This window comes from Dermacentor albipictus, chromosome 7 (assembly GCF_038994185.2).
Source record: "Dermacentor albipictus isolate Rhodes 1998 colony chromosome 7, USDA_Dalb.pri_finalv2, whole genome shotgun sequence".
Lineage (NCBI taxonomy): Eukaryota > Metazoa > Arthropoda > Arachnida > Ixodida > Ixodidae > Dermacentor > Dermacentor albipictus.
In genome coordinates, this window is record NC_091827.1 from 5242096 (window position 1) to 5260513 (window position 18418).

General features: G+C 45.3%; 1 protein-coding gene, 1 long non-coding RNA gene and 1 pseudogene across 5 annotated transcripts in view; 1 reads left to right on the top strand and 2 right to left on the bottom strand.

The window, feature by feature from the left end:
• Positions 1–710, bottom strand: part of LOC135920770 (uncharacterized) — a 41121-nt gene extending 40411 nt beyond the window's left edge. For 3 of the 4 annotated variants that reach the window (XR_010570301.1, XR_010570300.1, XR_010570303.1), the window contains exon 1: positions 571–707. This is a non-coding gene — a long non-coding RNA (uncharacterized lncRNA). Of the gene's footprint in view, positions 1–570 lie in introns of all 4 variants that reach the window. The other variant, XR_010570302.1, reaches the window with a different exon arrangement.
• The window catches only part of LOC135920769 (lysosome-associated membrane glycoprotein 5), a 38578-nt gene extending 29732 nt beyond the window's left edge, over positions 1–8846 (top strand). The window contains exon 9 of the mRNA XM_065455019.1: positions 583–8846. Within this exon, the coding sequence (XP_065311091.1) occupies positions 583–758 (176 nt within the window). The 3' untranslated portion in view covers positions 759–8846. The remainder of the gene's footprint in view (positions 1–582) is intronic.
• A 3726-nt stretch (positions 8847–12572) lies between these two features.
• Positions 12573–16794, bottom strand: LOC135920768 (uncharacterized; annotated as a pseudogene).
• Positions 16795–18418: the final 1624 nt, after the last annotated feature.

Consider the following 18418-nt stretch of genomic DNA (forward strand, 5'->3'; position numbering starts at 1 on the left):
TTGCACCGTGCTCGCCGAATCGCGGCTGCTGTGTTACATCAGTGCATATTGCCTTTAGGCAGTTTCATGGGCGGCTTAGATGCAGCCCCTTTCTATATGTGGTGCCGTCTTGTTGAGCGCAGTCCCAAGTTGCCTAGATGCGCGCGCATCGAGGCACCCGACGCAGACAGGAGGTGCGGTAGGCGTGCCAGAATAGCTAAGCATTATACCATCCATCCATACCATCATACCGTCCGGACATGGCGAGCGACAGCAATGCATAGTCGGCGCCACATGCATTGGCGCAATATAAATGACAGTATTACAAAGTGGTCCGAGGCGGTAAGACGAGTCAATTCGGATCGAACTCAGATATATTTGAATCTTGCAGCTTAGCGAAAACTGTAACACCGTAAATATGCAATGTGCAGACGAATAAAAAATAAATTAAGGAAATCTATATTTAGGGTGGCGGAGGTTAGACCCTCGGTGGATGCACCTGCTCTCCGGAGTGTTTTCTTTCATACCGGACCATGCTGACACAATTTGTCGATGCCACAGCGCGAGCGCATGCGTTTCCTCACGTCTCACCCCTCCACGCAGCGCACCGATGCAGCCAGGTGCGCATGGCCGGCGTCCAGGACCCGTTCCCGCAGGACGAGACGGTGCCCATCGCCGTCGGCTCCACGCTCGCCGTGGCTGCAGTCGCCGTGGTCGTCGGGTACGCCCTCTACCGATCAGTCTTCGTGCGGCGGGTGGACTACAATACCATGAACTGAACGACGACGACTACTATACAGCGCGCCTCTGTAGTACACGTGCGCTGCAGAGCTACTTACGTTGACACCACTATGGCCGCCATTCCTGGGTACCAAAAGCAGGCTCGGTAGCCGCACCTAGGCCCGCTAAGACGCGAGCGTAACGGCGTTTGAGTGGTGACCACTAGTGGCGCCTACGTCACCGGCAGATGTACGATAACGAGTGCAGCACGCCGCTCAGCCGCGCCCGGTGCGCGAGTGGCGCGGCTCAGCGCCTGCGAAAGTTGTCAGGTGGTGCAGGCGGTAGCTATAACAGTTCATCATTAGCGGCGTACTAAGACTCCCTAACAGTATAACGCTTCAACACATCGTGATCACGACGTCCTTTGTGCGTTTGCAGTATACGCTACTGCAACACAGAACTCCTGGCCACGTGCGCATGCGTTGGAGCGGGTGCGCAGATGAAACCTTGAGGCACTAATTGCCGCTACGCTAAATCTTTATCAGCTCTTCGGGCTGGTCGATCAGCGACGACAAGCACGTATGCGAGCACGCGCAGCTGTCCGGAAGCGTGCAATGTGATCTCCAAGCGACATCGCGCTGTTTTGTAACGCTCTGCACATGCCGTTTTGAACGCTGCACGAAACTGCAAAGAAAGCGCTCGCATATTCTTGTGGAGATGAAATAGTAAGAGCCGGCACATATGGGAAAACTGGCTGCACTGTCTGTAATGACATTCCTAGATGCATTCAGGGGGAAAAAAAAGGTCGGGAGCTATAAGATCGAACTTTACGATTCACGCGATTTACCTTCATGCAGGAGCATATTAAGACAGCTAAAGAGCCGGTTCAAGCTTCACACACACGCACACAAAGCCATATGACGACATGCAAACTGGCAAAGAAGGTCTATGTAATCCATGTCTTGCCTTAGCGTCATATTTTACTTAACTTGATCTGAAAACTGCATTCATATTGTATGTATCGCTGTTAGGCATTCTTTCGCTACAAGTGACTGCTACTTCGAGCTAGAAGCATAATTAAAAAACAGATTATTTAAATTGTGAAAAATGTGGACAGTGTTTGGAAGCCTTGCACACGACTTCGGGCAAATGCAATTTACCGTGTTAACAGAAATGCCTCCGCAGTTTCCGCAATGTACCAAATACAAGCAAAGACGAAATGAAACAACTTAAATACACTAATGAAAATTGCAAGCACTACATTTTGGAAACGCTGGGTTTCTCTGGTCTCTTCAGATGTATTACAATCGTGGCAGGCCTTTCCCCTAACTTCCCTGCAGCCCTGGGACAGCTCAAGGCCAGAAAGTCATCCTGCAATATTGCGCTGTGTTGCACCCTATTGCTGTCACATGAGTGATCTATAGTAGGACATAAAAAAAAAAAATCTAGCCCCTTTCAGAAAATCAAAACTGCAATGATATTACTCACAGGACCGGTCAGAGTACTGGTGTTTGTAGCGAAACACTATTTGTTAAGGGTGAGTTAAAGGGTAAAGATGAGATTGTACAGTGCTGTCACAAAATATGTACATGTAAACACAGCTGAAACATCGAGAAAGCAAAGGAAGAAGATTCAGTGTGTGTGTGCGTGTGTGTGGCAAGGAAAACATGGTCTTCACGCTTGAAGGAAATGATCAGATCGTAACACATGAACCTGCAGCTGCCAACTATATTGCTCCAACAAAACGATATGTCGAGGCACAGGTTTGCCCAGGAAAAAAGCAAAAGCTCTGCTTACAGCCATGCATGCTTAGCTGTAAGTACATCAAGCGAGATCGGTACTTTTCCTTAAAGCTAATGAAAGCTTCAGTAACATACACACACACTAATTGGAAGACGCTTAAGCTTTGCCTTTAAGAGTGGAATGCGATAGCATTCAATGATCCCCGAGCGCTTCTCACGCTTCCCGGCAACTGCAGCTTATGTAATCGTTATGTTTACCGGGAAACTAGGGTGTCTACCAAGTTGACATTTCCACTTTCCCCGAGTTTTTCAGGTTTTCCCTGAGTGCCTTTCCAAAATTCCCTGAGCAACACAGAACATTGTCTTATGTCAAGATGGGCTGAAACAATGTTGCCCGATGCTGTCACTAGTAAGTACGTTAAAAAATAAAAAAACAACGACTTAATTCAATTTGATTAGTAAGGAGTACTGTTCACCTTATTCAAGAGGAAAGGAGGAGGGAGGGGTCAGTAAAATACGCAGCAAACCAATTATCTTCAAAAAAATAAATAAATGGTGAATCCCATTGCAAATAGAGCCAAAGATATTCAAATACGAATAAAAAGAAATGCTTACAGAGCATACAGAAGCAAATATTTTCGAATATGAGCTCTCTTTATCAACTAATAGCAAGCTGATTGGTTATGAGGCCCAAACTTTGTCACAAGTAACATTCTCTCTCAGCAGCTGGAAAGTCAACCTCAACTGTCCTGACATACTCTAAGCCCGCACACAACGTCTCAGTGTTGCATTTCACTGCTTTAAATAGTTTGGTTTGGATGAGGGACAACTGCATCCCGGCGTCAGCCAAAACATTTTTTGAGCTCAAACTCCTTCAAAAAAGCGGCGGCACACTTCCTTTCCTGTTAATTCCCCAATGCGTCAGTTCTTTCTGTTCTCGTCCTCCTTCCGCTGCGCGTTTACCCCATGGAAAATTTGAAGCACCCTCTTGGTCAGTTGTGCAGTCAACATCCGATTTCTCGGGCTCTCTATGGGTCGCGAAAACGTCCAAAAAATCGAGCAGTTCGAAAAAAAATGAATCCATGTCTTTTACTGCCCTTAAGGTCTCAAATAGCCACAGGCACATCCGCAAAGCTTTGAAGGCACTCGGTGCTCGTACTGGGATAGGAGATGGCGGGTGCACGCATGTATAGTTAAGGAATACAGCTGAAACTTGATTTAACGAAGTGATACCACCCTCTAATTATTTCGTTAAATCGGGAAGCTTGTAAAATCAAGAAAATAATTTTTCGGTCCTTCGAAGTCTAAAATTGCAACGTAGTGACACGCAAAAGTTACCACGTCATCGCATTTGCCGCTAATCCAGCAACCTGTTGCATAAACAACGAAATAACGAGAGCAAGCACCTCCGCCCGTACCCAGGCGGTGTCGAGTACGCAGTTCCGTGCATGTACGCAGCGTGCAGCCTCGTCGAGACAAAGTTAGGGCCACGACTAGGGTGCCTGGATGTTTTACCGCGGTATCTTTAGAGCGCACGCTCGAAGAAAAACGCGTCTGCGTAAAAATTAGAAAGAGATCGGAGCTTTCTTTTATTCATTTATTTTAGGAAAAGCTTTGTTAAATCTAGTTCGGCCAAATTAGTTCCGTTAATTCGGGTTGACGGCAACACTGAACCTTATGGGCACCTGCCAGAGAATGGAAATTTCTTCGTTAGATCGGAAACCTTGTAAAATCGGGTTTCGTTAGATCGAGTTATAACTGTCCATACTAAGGTCCAGTGACAATTGCCCCTTCCCATACTTGTTAAGCTTCATCGCAATATTTAGCCTATGCTTCACCGCGCAACATCGCTGAATTGAGGCGAAGCCTACTTTCGAAAACCAGCCTAATTCAAAGTGTCGTGCTTCACGAGGTCCGAAACCAATAGCGAAGATTCATCATCACCAGCCTGGCTACGCCCACTGCAGGGCAAAGGCCTCTCCCATAGTTCTCCACTACCTCGGTAATGTGCTAATTGTAACCATGTTGTCCCTGCAAACTTCTTAATCTCATCCGCCCACCTAACTTTCTGCCGCCCCCTGCTACGCTTCCCTTGGAAGACAGTCCATAACCATTAATCGCCAACGGTTACCTTCTCTCCTTATTACATGCCCTGCCCATTTCTTTTTCTTGATTTCAACTAGATGTCATTAACTTGAGTATGTTCCCTCACCCAATCTGCTCTCTTCTTATCCACCCATCATTCTTACCCTTTTCGTAAGCCTCCAGATTTCTGCCCCGTAGGTGAGTAATGGTAAGACACAGGTGTTACACAGTTCTATAGCGAAGATTACAAAGGCTGAATCCGCGCCATTGCTGACAGCAGAAAATTGCTAACAGCAGCGAACGTCGAAGTAGCTAGGCCTAGCGTTGCTGCAGCAGTGGCTACGGCTGCCAACGGATCTACGTGCGAGAGGGCCGGTTCGAGGCGGCCAGATAGTCAACGTGGCGGCGGTGGTGGCTTTGCTTAAAGCCGTTTTGCACCTGCGGTCAAGGCAAACAGACGGGAAAATCGGGCGACGAACGGTTCTTGCGTCCAAAACTTCATACGCGCTTCAGCAGCGACTCAATGGGGCACATAGTAAATCGGGCGTCCGGAAAATCGGTTGCCGACTGTACACTGGCGACTCCTTCAGCCGACGACACGTCGTCAAAGACGATTCGTTACGATAATTTTCTGTTACTCGAGCCAGCATTAGTGCGACTTTAGCTCCATTTCAATAACATTACAGCTAATTTTCCCTGACAGAAGCATAAATTTCCAGACTATTCAAAATCCCTGAGAACTGCCGGTTTTCCCGGTTGGTACACACCCTGGAACGCTGGCCGCGCACGCTATGCACAAAGACAAGCTTTGTGGTCCCCCCCCCCCCCCTTTTTCTTTATGGTGTGCAAGGAACCAAGGGGTCCGTGCCGCTCCTCCTGAAACAGCAGCTGGAAAACACTATTGCGTTAAAAGGTGTTTGAGTTTGAGTTTCCGCGTAAGATAATTATGTTACAATCCGACGCTATCATGTCTGTAGGTTGTGTGTAAGTTGTTCTACGTATTTTACCATGAGAAATTCAATTAAGTAACTTCCTTGTGCTGCATGGAGGGCCCGCGTGGTTGGGTATGCGTGGTTAGCAATTCTTTTTACCGAAGCGACGTCCGACGCTGGACGCAGACACCGGATTTTCTGCGACACGGGGCCCTTGACGGTATCGCGTTAAAACATGTGGTTATACTCTCCTTCCCTACTTCCAGCTATTAAAGCTTGGCCTCTAGACAGCGACTGTGATGAGGGCTTCCAGATAAAGTGTGTTCAGCCTCCTTTACGGCGCATGTTTTACTTTGACAAGACAGCAGAGTCATATTCATCATAAACACCCTGCACATAAGGTCTTCCATTCAGGACGGGTCAGAGCTAGAATACATCCCTACATTCAGACTGCAAAGCTTTGCATCAGGTTTATGGTACTGAAAAAAGCACAAATCAAATTTTCTCTTTATTTGTATATCGGTAAAGTAGAATGTTGTGTGAAATATTTTGTCACGAAATAAGCCTTTGTTCTGGTTTCTATGGGATGTTAACAGTAGTGCCTCAAATAATATACAACAGAAAATATAGCAATCAGTGTATCATGAGCTCAGCGTGTACTTACAGCCTACAGTCAGCAGCAAATTAATGTCTGCAACAAACCTTTCACTTATAGGCAGTTTATGGCGAAGAGAGTAAAGCTTTATGACCTCCTATCACATATTGAGCAATCTCCAGAGGCATTCAGTCTGTAACAAATGAGTAAATGTCAGTGTGCTTGTTGCAGCTCTTGCGCATTAAGACACTGTTCACCCTGGAATTTGCCTGCAACAAAACTGGGATTTAAGACGACACTTTAGCTTAGGTCCACCCCGAATTTTCTTACCAATTCAAATACATGTGAAATGCAAGAAAATGCTTTCATTAGGTAATCTCTTATCAGGTTCAAATAAAATCTGCCACATTTAAATGGGGCAGTTAAATTCTAGTGACCGCAGGAGCTTATTTTATTCATTTAACCCATCCAGTGTCAAGAGATGTTTCAATTTTGTAAACTCCACCTAGAGCATCTCAGTGAACAAACGGTATGCCAGTTGCTCACATAAAACAATATTATTTTAATTCAGGGCTTCGCTACAAGGCACAAAAATGAATATAATATAGATCACATAAAGCTAGGCAGCCCCATGTGATACAGGTACTACAAGAATGTAGAATGTTTTTGTGGAGTCGTCTCACGACAGAAGTTTTGCAAAGGTTGCATGCACAAATTATTTATACATTTCAGAGCTATGCGCAAAGTTTAATTTTGACCGCTCTAGGCATTCTAACAAACACATTTACGTAAATGTGGCTTCCATGCTCTTAAGTAACCGGAAAAGTTGAAAACTTCATCCTTCATTTTCTGAAATTTTCAGACTTTTGGCAATGTTCACAAAAAGTTTAATAGTAAAAAAACAACCTGCTGCCAACAGTCGCTAAATGTTAGCTTCTGCCATAAAATTAAACAAACTGAGTTTAAAGGGACACTAAAGGGAAACAATAAATCAGTTTAGAGTAATGGAGCATTGTTTGAGAACCCTGCAGGCAGTCATTTCAAAAAAATAGTTTGATTATTAGATGAGAAAATGAAGGTCCAAGTATCAGTATTTGAATTTCGCGCCGAAACCCCAGCCCCGGTACGTCAGCGTGACGTCAGGGATTCCAAAGTATGTTTTCGCATTTGGGCGGCGTTGGCTGAATAAAGGTTCCCGAAACTTGCCATGTTTAATATTTGATTCCTTTAGAACACAATGTAGTCAATCTGTACCTCTATATATAATTAGTAGGCCCTAGAAGATGCCATCAAAATCCATGACGTCACAGCCCCCAGGTGCGGGAACTCAAGTAGGTGTCGCCACCCGTATTTCGTTCTTGCGCTTTTTCTGGCTCACCAAACGTCTTATCGTTGTAAGAGTGGTGTTTTTGGTGTTGTAGAACGGTAATTTACTGATGCAGAAGAAATCATTTTTCACTTTAGTGTCCCTTTAAAATATCAGTCCAGTGGTGAAGACAAAGGGGCATCTCTGTGTTTCCCAATCACTTGAAGATGGAAGCGCCAAGTAAAGATTCCTCCTATTCCTACCACCAGTGAAAAACCAATCAATGTCGGTCTAAGCTGGCAAAGTGTAAAGAGGGCAGCGGCCTTTGCACTTCTGCAACACGGTGTCTGTTGCAGCTCAGGCACGCTTACCGAAATGCTGCAACTTGATTGTGCAGCTGTTAACACTATACACGCCACATAGTAGCATGGAAACTTCTCAATCCTGCAGAAATGCTAGCTCCACATGAAATGAACAAATGTCTGTGTGTGCCTGGCGAGTTTTCATAACCCCTTAAAGCATGCAGCAATTGTACTGAATGAAAACCATGCACTCATGTTATTGCATTTCGTTTGTTGACAAGTGCACAGATTACAGCAAAAGAGCAAAGGCCAGTTGGCCAATGTCGACTGCTACTTTTCTGCGGTAGAGTGTCAATCAGCGAAAAAAGTTTACAGGGCACAGAATTTGAAGAAAATGAAATTGAACTTCTGCAAAACCTGGGCACTTAGCGTCGACTTCAAATGTTCAATGTGTAGTAGTTTCTGCAACCTGCACTGATCTATTGAATTAGAAGCACCATGCCTTAACAGACCACAAATTCACATTTGTCATGAGACCCGTGTCCTGTAAGCTTTCGTTGCTAACAATAGGTACACAAGTACATCAGTGTAGAATACAAAAATTTGCTGTCAATGTCCTTTAAAATATTTTGCGACAATTTCAGGGGTGGTCTTAACTGATGGGTATGTACAGCAGGGATGGATTTTGGTTGTGACCTTTGTTGTGTATTTGAAAGTTCACAAACCTTTTACTCCATCAAATTGCAAGATTTCTATATAAGAATGAACATTTATGTCTTAGTCCTACATGAGTTTATAAAAAGGAATAAAGGATGAAAATTTGCACACAGCTGTTTTGTCAGTAGTGCCATGGTGGCCACAAGCAGAGCAAATGTAGTTGAGTAGAATATGTTGTTGGGTGAGTTGGTTTAAGTCTAGGGGGGTACATATTACTTCGACATGGAAATAGATTTTGTAGGAAGGATTAAGAAAGAAAGTGCTTGCTCTGTTCTTTCCTACTGCCTCCTACAAAGTCTTTATTTCCATGTCGTGCTCACATGTACCTCCTAGAGCAAATATGTTCGTTTCTCAGGTTGGGAATGAACAATGTCCACATCAGGTGAATAAAATAAAGAAGAAATGGAATAAAAGTTGCCACCAGTGTATAGTTACAAATGTTGCTGCTTGCACAAATGTTTACGAAGGTCCCTTCCCACCCCCTTTTTATTTCCTGTACCATGTCAACATTTAGCAGCAGAAGTAAAAATAATTATGAATGCAAAAGTCTTGTGGGTCCACAGAATATTTTTTTGCTCTTTTCCTCCTAATGAGAACAAAATTTACCTGGAATGTAATCTACTGCTGTGAAACCCTACCATAATATAACAAGACATTCCCCCCTACCAAAAAACCCACCCCTGTTTCTGGAATGATTTGCTGTTTTTTCCAAAACACCGAGATAGCCCACTTCTCGTAAACCTACTGCCCTGTAGAGGTGGCACCGCCACCCCAATACTAACAACAATGGCAAAAACAGAGTCAATTAGTTGCTGCCACAGATGAAAAATAATGGTGGCTGGGAAGGGCACTCATCTTTGGTTCATCCCCCTTTGCTGCAATGGTGACCTTGGCAGAAGCTAGGTACCACAGGAGATAAGTGAACAACGCTGAAAAATACCCGAACTTGCAAAACTTGGTCACTTTATCTTTTGTTGCAGAGCGACAAGGATGTCTGGATGAACAGAGCTTCATGATGTAAGAGAGTAGAGGCGATCCATAGGCACTGGAACACTGACAGCAATGTGTGCAAGACTATCCATCAATTTGGGGCAGACCACAAGCAATTGAGGCAATGGAACTGAAGTGAGACAATGGAACAGTGATGGTAACCGTTCTTTTGAAGGTTTTGAGGAAGACTGAACATGGGCATGCTCTAACCAAACGTTCACAACCTTTCGCTGCAATGTTTTTTTTTTAAAAGGACCCTGAAACGGTTTTGACAATTTTGTACAAATGTACTGAGTCGTTAGAGTAGGGCCTTCTGATCATTAATTGATGCATCTAAGTGCTCTGCATAAAGCGTGCAATTTATTATAAAGTTTTAAAAATGTACATCACTGCTTGATCGCAGCACATCGCTCAGCCGAATTTTAAGCCGCCCCTACCCATTTAATGTAATTTACCCCAATGACATTAGTAGGGTGAGCTATCTGATTGGCTGCCCAGGGTGTGTCATCAATAATTTTTCCAACATTATGGTGGACAAATGTCCATCATAGTTGGAATGTTAGTTAATTGTTTCTATAGAAAGAAAGTAATAGAAAGAGAATGCACAAGAACAATTTCTCACTACATGTAAGCAGTTCTGGCACACAATAAGCACTGTCTGCTTGTGTTACAATGTGCTCCATTTTGACGAGAGCTCCGCGGTCAGAGTCGGTCTGTCTTTTCGTGATCACCATGATACAACTTTGTTGCGTTGTGGGCCGCAAACGTAGCAACTGACAATATGTCAAGCTGCGACACCATGTCCCTTTGCAAGGCAGCAGATGGGCGGACCGGCTGCAGCACATCGGACTGCCGCTATCCGATCGGCACCAGGATTTGCGCATTTGCGGCCGTCACTTTACACCGGAGGATTACTACCGCAATAGCGTTTCGCGAGTCTGGTATTCGGGTAAATGCAAGAGCAAGGGGCCTGGCCATTTGACCATGCCGTTTCATGGAATGAGCAGAAGCGCAAATGTGAATGGTCTGCATGGTGCAGCCACCTGGTGGCACAGAGCTCAACCACACACAGTAGCAGTAACAAACTGTATTCATCTTTGCTACTGGTGTAAATTTTTTGCAGGAGTGTAATCATCAACACATTGTTTTCATAAATGTCTATAATGTTTTGCACTTGGTTAGAGCAATATTAGCGCTTTGTTTGGCTGGTTAAGCTCTGCGCCAACAGGTGGCTGGACCGTGCAGACCGATCAGGTCGCTCACGTACGTCTGCGCTAAAGTTCCTTCATCAGCTTGAGTTTATGCCTCCAGCCATCCGTCTAAACGCCCAGGTCGCCTGTGGTCACTGGAATACCAGACACGTTTGGTGCTGCGACAGAATGCTTTCGCTTGGGGTCGACTGCCAAGCCTCTCCAAGCTCTGCGCCAACAGGTGGGGAGCTTGGAGAGGCTTTGTGCACTCACTCCTAGAGAAACGGAAGTTGATGGCATGACGTGCCATCATGACGCAGAGTCAGTGAAGGTGGAGCTTAGCCCCGATCACTTGGCAAACGAGTTGAGGAGAAAATGCATGACTATGGAGGAGGGTAACTTGTAATTGTCCGTAGCTCTCTTAATGAGACGCTTCACACAAATTGTGGTGCGAATGATTAACTTTAGCTGTACCCTACGCGTCTACAAAATTTGTCCGGACCATTTCAGGGGCCCTTTAACTTCTTTCGATGGTACACTGAAACTTAGCCCACTCTATCTTTTCACCCTATTTGCTCTAGATTTTAGGTGAGCTATCTCTTGGGATATTATGGTAAGTTTTTATCCCTCTCCACGCAGATTTTAATTTATAGGGTATTACATCCAAGAGCAAAGCTGGGGCTATGCAAGATACTTTCTCATCAGAATGTGGCTGGAGATAAAACCTATGACCTGCTCAGTAGCAGAACACCATAGCCATCAAGCTGCTGTGGCAAGTCTTTCCATGTGGACACTGAACACAACTCAATTTGTTTTCACCAAACACATACAGCAGGAAAAAGAAGATGCAATATTGCGGTTTTCTGTTAAAGGTTATTACCAATATGTCTAAGCTTCCAATTTATATATGTTCAAATATATTTCCAAAGAGGATGTACACTGCTGCTGTCAGGGTAACATATGTGGAAAACACTGCTTACTGCTGATGCCATATCATTCTGCTTTAGACTTTATTCATTTCATAATGCTCGTTGTTGCTTATGTTTACGAGTTTGTGTATGAACGAATGCAAGTTTTTCTTTCATCGCTTGTAATATGTTAAATGTGCAGTAACATGCCAAGACTTTCACTCAGCTAACCATGACAGTTATCACTAAGCCTCCTCTCACTAGCGCGTGCGTATCCTTGGACATACTAATTTATGTTTATAGTTCTTTTGTGATACATACTTGGAATATACGAGTTGTTTGTATGATAGGTAGGCTAGGCAAAGGAAATAATGTGACCATAATGTCGCCACTCCAAATCCATGCTTGGAGTGGCACCTGATATGGGCAAAAACGCCGAGAGTAAATGGGGCTACACTAATCGAGGTACAACCAGATTAGGAAGACCCACTAAGCTTCAACAAAAGGCACTCCCTCACCAGAACAGGAATTGGCCTCACTAGTGTGGTATTTGGCCACTCCCTCCCAAATGACTCTTTCGATCAACCAATAGTCCTTGGGACCCAGCAGCTGCGGAGCACTTGACCAAGGCGGTGGTCAGACCTGTAACGCAGCAGAGGGTGCCAAGAATGTCTGGACACAGAAAGGCCGCCAATGGAAACTGACCCTTGTAACTTTTAACACTCGAACTCTCTGGAGTGAAGCTAGCCTAGCGGGATTCTTTGAGAAACTATCAGGCATTGCTTTCGATATAATTGGCCTTAGTTGGTTAGAAGAACTGGTGAGGCTTATACAGTGCTCACAAATGGCCACGTCCTCTAGTATAGAGGACTAACAGATAAGAAGCAGTTCGGAGTAGGATTCCTAATCCATAAGGACATAGTGTTAGGAATTTCTTTGCAGACACACAGATTTTAAGAAGGGCGCTCTTTAATAGATAAATAAAAGAAAAGAAAGAGTTCAAGACAGCGTGACGACTGCCTTCCTTCGCGACCACTATCTCTCCCTCCTCTGTTGCCAGCCTTGGCTCCCGATTCCACTAACACACGGCCATTCTGACAGCGAACTGTGCTCAGTTTACACGTTATAGTACCGAAGATACAAAGGTCTTTTGGACACGCGTGTGCTACGTCTCGGCATGTTGTCTTCCTCGTCGGAGCTTGATTTGTCAGACAGTTCTTGGCATCTTCCATCCCATCTCTTCAGTTGGCTGATGTGGTCGCTAGTCGAGTAGACCCTTTCCGTTCATCTTTCCGTTCATCTCAGTCACTCTGTAGGTGTCCGCTGGGAGTATTTCAATCACAGTCAGTGGACCTCTGAACTTCTGGGTTTTGTTGGGGCGCCGGTGTGCTCTGGAACGCAGCGCATGACCACTATTTCTCCAACACTCAGCTTGTCCGCTGTGGAGTGATGCTTCTCGAAGTACTGCTTCGACTTTTCTTGCTGGCTCACTATTCTCTTTCGAGCCATATCTTGAAGTTGATCCGGACATACCCACTCATTATTCTCCGTGTTTAGCCATCTGAGGACACCATCCTGCATCCTTGGTTGATATCCATGCAGAAGCCTGAAAGGGCTAGTGCCTGTTGAGGCATTGTATGCAGTGTTTAGATAGCTCTCTAACTCATTGATGTTCTGAAATCTGTCCTTGAGAGTCGGGTCCTTGATTGTAGCCATAACACACGGTACCAGAGTTCGCTTCACACGCTCCACCTAACCATTAGCCCCTGGATGGTGAGCAGATTTCAGTGTGTGAGCCACACCATTTTCCTGACAGAAGGCTTCGAAGCCGTGGGACATGAAACAGGAACCATGATCTGAGATGATGCGCTCTGTTATACTCGAACTCTGTTATAAAACTCTGCATGCACCATGGTATATTTCTCGTTGAGGTGTCTTGCACGGGGTGGAGACGTACAAACTTGGTCAGATTGTCCACCAGCACCAAGATCCACTTGTTTTTCTTGGAACTTCTCACAAACAGACCAACATGGTCCACGTGTACAACTTGAAATTCTCTTCCCAGGTGGTATCAGCTGCTGAAGTCCAGGTTTCTTCACTCCTGGAATCCTTGTGAGCAGACACTTGCAACACCTATGGATGTGCTGGTCCAGGTAGCGCTTCATTCGAGGAAACCAATAAAGTTTTTTGATTTTCGTCACTGTTTGGTCTGTACTAAAATGCCCCTGCAAGTCGTGAAACCTGACACAGTGTTTTACGAATGCTCTTAGGCGTCATGAAAAGGAGTCGTCCGTCTTCTTCCACGTTAAAATAGTCTTCCATCCTTCAGTCATAGGTTTTTGACCTTGACGCTTTATTCCTTGGTCCTTTCCTTGACTGGCTTCTCGAGAATTCGTGCGAGGTTAGCCAAGTCCACATCAGATCGCTGGATGATCACAACTTGGTCCTCTAAACTCAAGGCAAGGCACACTTCGATCCTTGTCTCGACAAACTCATCGAGCGTGTCCTGCGGCGCTCCTACGGGTTTACGACTCAAATAGTCCACATGTGCCATTTTCTCACCTGCTCAGTGCTTCACCTCAAAGTCATACTCTTGAAGTAAGTCGAACCACCTTGATATATGTAGTTCAAGAGTCTTATGCGCATTCACATACACATTTGCTTGGCAATCTGTTACCAGCGTGAACAGAATGCCTAGGAGGAATGGACGAAGTCTTTCCATACACCAGATTATTGCCATCAGCTCCAGTTTTCCCGCATGGTAATTCTTCTCAGCCTCAGTGGTGTGTTTACTGAAACAAAACATCAAGTGCCAGCATCCTGACTCATCTTGTTGAAGGATCATTACCGCAAGTCCATGTTTGCTTGCATCCGTATGGAGTTCTGTTGGAGCCGAAGGGTCATACAACTTCAGAACCGAAGGCTCTGTCAGTTCTCTTCGGAGCTGGTTGAAAGCTTCCTGTTGCTCCACTCCCCATATAATCTTTGTGTCTTTCTTGGTCGGAGAAGTAAGTGGTTCTGCCTTCAGGGCATAATGGGGAATGAACCATCTGAAAAATCCTGTCAGACCCAGAAATCTCTTGATACTGAACATCAGTTGGCATGCTAGCGTCCAATATAGCTGGTTGCTTCACTTAACCTGGCTGCAGGTAGCCTTTCACAATCGTGAAACCTAAGTAGTCGAGTTCGTCACTTCCAAACACACACTCGGATATCTTCAGGGTTAGACCAGCAGCTCGTAGAGCATCCAGTACTTGTTTGAGCCGAACCAGCAAGTCTTCCCAGTCCTTGGCTGGAATCAGCGAGTCATCCACAAAACAGAATACTACAGTGTTGCGCAGAGATCCGAGGACCTTGTTCATTAGACGTTGAAATACAGCAGGACCGTTTCTCAACTCGAACACCATACGTTTAAACTACCCGGTCTCATCAGGCGCGATGAATGCAGTTTTGGCCTTCGATTCCTCCCTCAGTGGAAGCTGAAGGTATCCGTTTGCACAGTCTAACACACAGCACATTCGTGCTCCGGACAGTCATCACAGCTGGTCATAAATGTATGGCAAGGGAAAGTGTTCCGGCATCGTCTGGCTATTTAGCCGTTGATAGTCTATGACTAGACGATTTTCTCCAATGATCTTTTTAAAGAGTAGCACTGGGCTAGCGTATGGCGAGGATCTTTCGGTTACAATGCCAGTCGCTTTATACTCTTTGACAATTTCTTGCATTGCTTCTCTTTCCTCTCCATTAGTCGTATACGGTTTGCAGCTGATTGGAGTGCTTCCGGAATATTCTGTGATAGTCATTTATAGTTGGTTACAACACCCAAACTCTGACAAATTCAGTGCAAAGCAGCCCCTGTATTCATTTAGCATCTTTAGCAGTGCATCTACTTGTTGTTCATTGACGTCTTTCCCGACATTCAGCATGCTATGATCAATGGGCCTCGGCTGAGGCACAGGTCTCACGGGGGTTGACTCTTCGCTCCCTGAAAGCAGTTCAGTGTGAGCCAACAAACTTCCCTTGATCAGCTGTTGGTCTTCAACCTCATCGTTTAACATGGATATCCCTTCCGTGTTCGATGTGAAGTAGCATTCCCTTACCAGGCCCACTAGGTAAGATAACATTTCCTTCACTCTTACTGGTCTTCAGTGTCACCCAACACACAGTTCTTTTGGGCAGTACAATGGTTTCCTTGACACGAAGTGGTTCCTTGGAAGGCTTCGAGGTCCCAATAGACCAAACAGTAGATCTGTCGGTGTTCCCGAACCCATACAAGTCTTGGGCCCTGCACACAACTTGGGGGCTGCACTTTTCAGCCGCTTGATGACGCAATGTACAGTCTGAACTTCCCGGGTCAATCATCACCGAGAGCAGGTGAGTTCCATTGATGGTCATAGTTTTCAGGAACTTTGATGGACCACTGTCACTTGTTGGATTCTCATTCACCACGAAGTTACCAACAGGGTCTGTTTTTGGACAGTCTCTCGCTATGTGCCCATACGTTTCGCAACTGTAGAATTCTCGCTCCGCTTGATCACGCTTGGGCGGCTCTGGTGTTTTCTTCGGTGGTCTCCCACCACTTGCTTGGTCTGTGACATATGCATTTGTGATCACTTGCTCAAGTGGATGCATGGCAGCCCAAGATCTTGAGGTCGGAGGCTTGGCATGAGGTGTCGTGGCACCTGGATCACCACCTTGCGGCTTGGCTCCAGGTGGATTCTGCATTCCAGCTTAGCTTATTCGCTCCAGTCTTCACAAGTCTGCCAGCAATTCATCCTCATTCTTGGGTTCCTTCGCCATCACGGAGATGCATGCGTCTCTAAACTGCAGCCCCACCAAAACTTGCTCCTTGGTATCTTGCATACCGAGGCCCAATCTCTTGCATAACAAGGTATTTTCAAGGAAGTATGCCATGATGGACTCTCCCCATATCTGGACTCTTTCCTGCATTTGCTTCCACTTTTCGGCCGTGCTTGTCTGGCCCACAAATGTCTTTTTGAAGGCAATCTTGAAGTCCTCCCACGTAGTGAAGTCATCGACACGGGCCTGAAGCCAAAATCGAGCAGGTCCCTTCATGTGAAGCCTGGCGTTTGCTAGTCTGAAGCTGCCCGGCCAGCCATGCAGGACTGCCATGGAATCGATACTCTTCAGCCACGCCCCAGCTTCTTGGGATGAGTCCTCACCATTGAAATCGTGGATAGTTTTATTCAGGTCCGGCAAAACGTGGAACGCTTTAGGTTTCCTCTTGAGGAGCTCCAGTAACCACCGGTTTTGCTCCAGCAGAGCTTGCATCATTTGGTTTTCATGAGTTCCGCCGCCGTCTGCCATCTTCAGGGTTGTCTAGGCATCTCCCTAGGCGTACACACAGTCTTTCGCCTCCAACTAAGCGTCTAGGTTTACCGACGTCACACAGAGCGTCTGTACACACGTTTCTGAGGCGGCACGGAGACTCACATTTTCGATGTCGGTACCTCACGAAGACAATACCGTTGCGTCTCATAGACATCACACAGAACGTCTGCACACACATTTTCAAGGCAACACAAAGGGTCCCTTTTACGCTCAGTACCTCACGAAGACGGCACCAATGCAGTGTCCGTTGAAAAGTCAGCGAGCATCACCGTCGACGCAATCCCACGACATTGGCTTCCAGGATCGCTTCACCACGAAGGTTTCGGTGTATCCCAATTCTGAGATGTTAGGAATTTCTTCGCAGACACACATATTTTAAAGAAGGGCGCTCTTTAATAGATGAATAAAATTAAAAAAAAAAGAGTTCAAGACACTGTGACGACTGCCTTCCTTCGCGGCCGCCATCTTTCCCTCTTCTGTTGCCAGCCTTGGCTTCCCATTCCGTTAACAATAGCAGGCAACATTGATGAATTTTACAGCATTAATGAGAGGGCAGCAGCAGTCGTAACAAAGCTGAATAGGACATATAGAATAAAGGTAGTACAAAACAGCTCCAACCTCCAGTCACAACGATGAAGAAATAGAACAGTTTTATGAAGATGTTGAATTAGCGATGCCAAAAGTGCAAATTCGGTGTACTGTAGTCATGGGTGATTTCAATGCAAAAGTGGGGAAAAAGCAGGCCGGGGAACAAGCAATTTGCAACTACAGCGTGGATTCTAGGAACACTCGAGAAGAGATGTTGGTTGAATTCGCAGAAAGGAATAAGCCACGAGTAATGAACATCTTCAGGAAGCGTTGAAACAAAAAGTGGACCTGGAAAATCCCTAATGGTGAAACAAGAAATGTAATTGATTTCATACTTTCTGCTGATCCCAGCATAGTGCAGGATGTAGAAGTGTTAGGTAGGGCAAAGAGCAGGGATCATCGATTAGTGAGGACTAGGATTCACCTTAACTTGGAGAGAAAGAGCGAAATTGGTGAGGAAGAAACAGACCCACCTAAATGCAGTAAGGGTAAAAGCAAACCAATTCAGGTTGACACTTGCAAACAAATATGCAGCCTTAAAACAGAAAGATGAAGATGACATAGAGGCAATGCATGAAACCGCGATTAGGCTGGCTTCAGAAGCAGCAACTGAAGTGAGAGGTAAGGCACCAAGGCAACCAATAGGTAAGCTCTTCCAAGTAACAAAGGACCTAATAAACAAATGACAAAGAATGAAAGTGTCCAACTCAAGAGATCAGACAGAAGACCTCCATTTGAAGTAGTAATGAACAGAGTACAGAGGCTCCTATAACTAGCGATGAAGTTAAAAGGGCCTTGCAAGACATGGAATGGGGAAAAGCAGCAGGAATTCAGGGAGAAGGAAGTCAGAATGCAATGTAACCATAGCAGAAAAAAAAGGAAAAATTAAATTTCAGAAACTGTACTTTTGAACATTTAAACTTGAGCATATATAGACTTAATAAATAGCTCGACATAAAAAAACAGCAACAGAAATCTTTGCAACACCGGGAAGCGATCGCATCAAGTACCA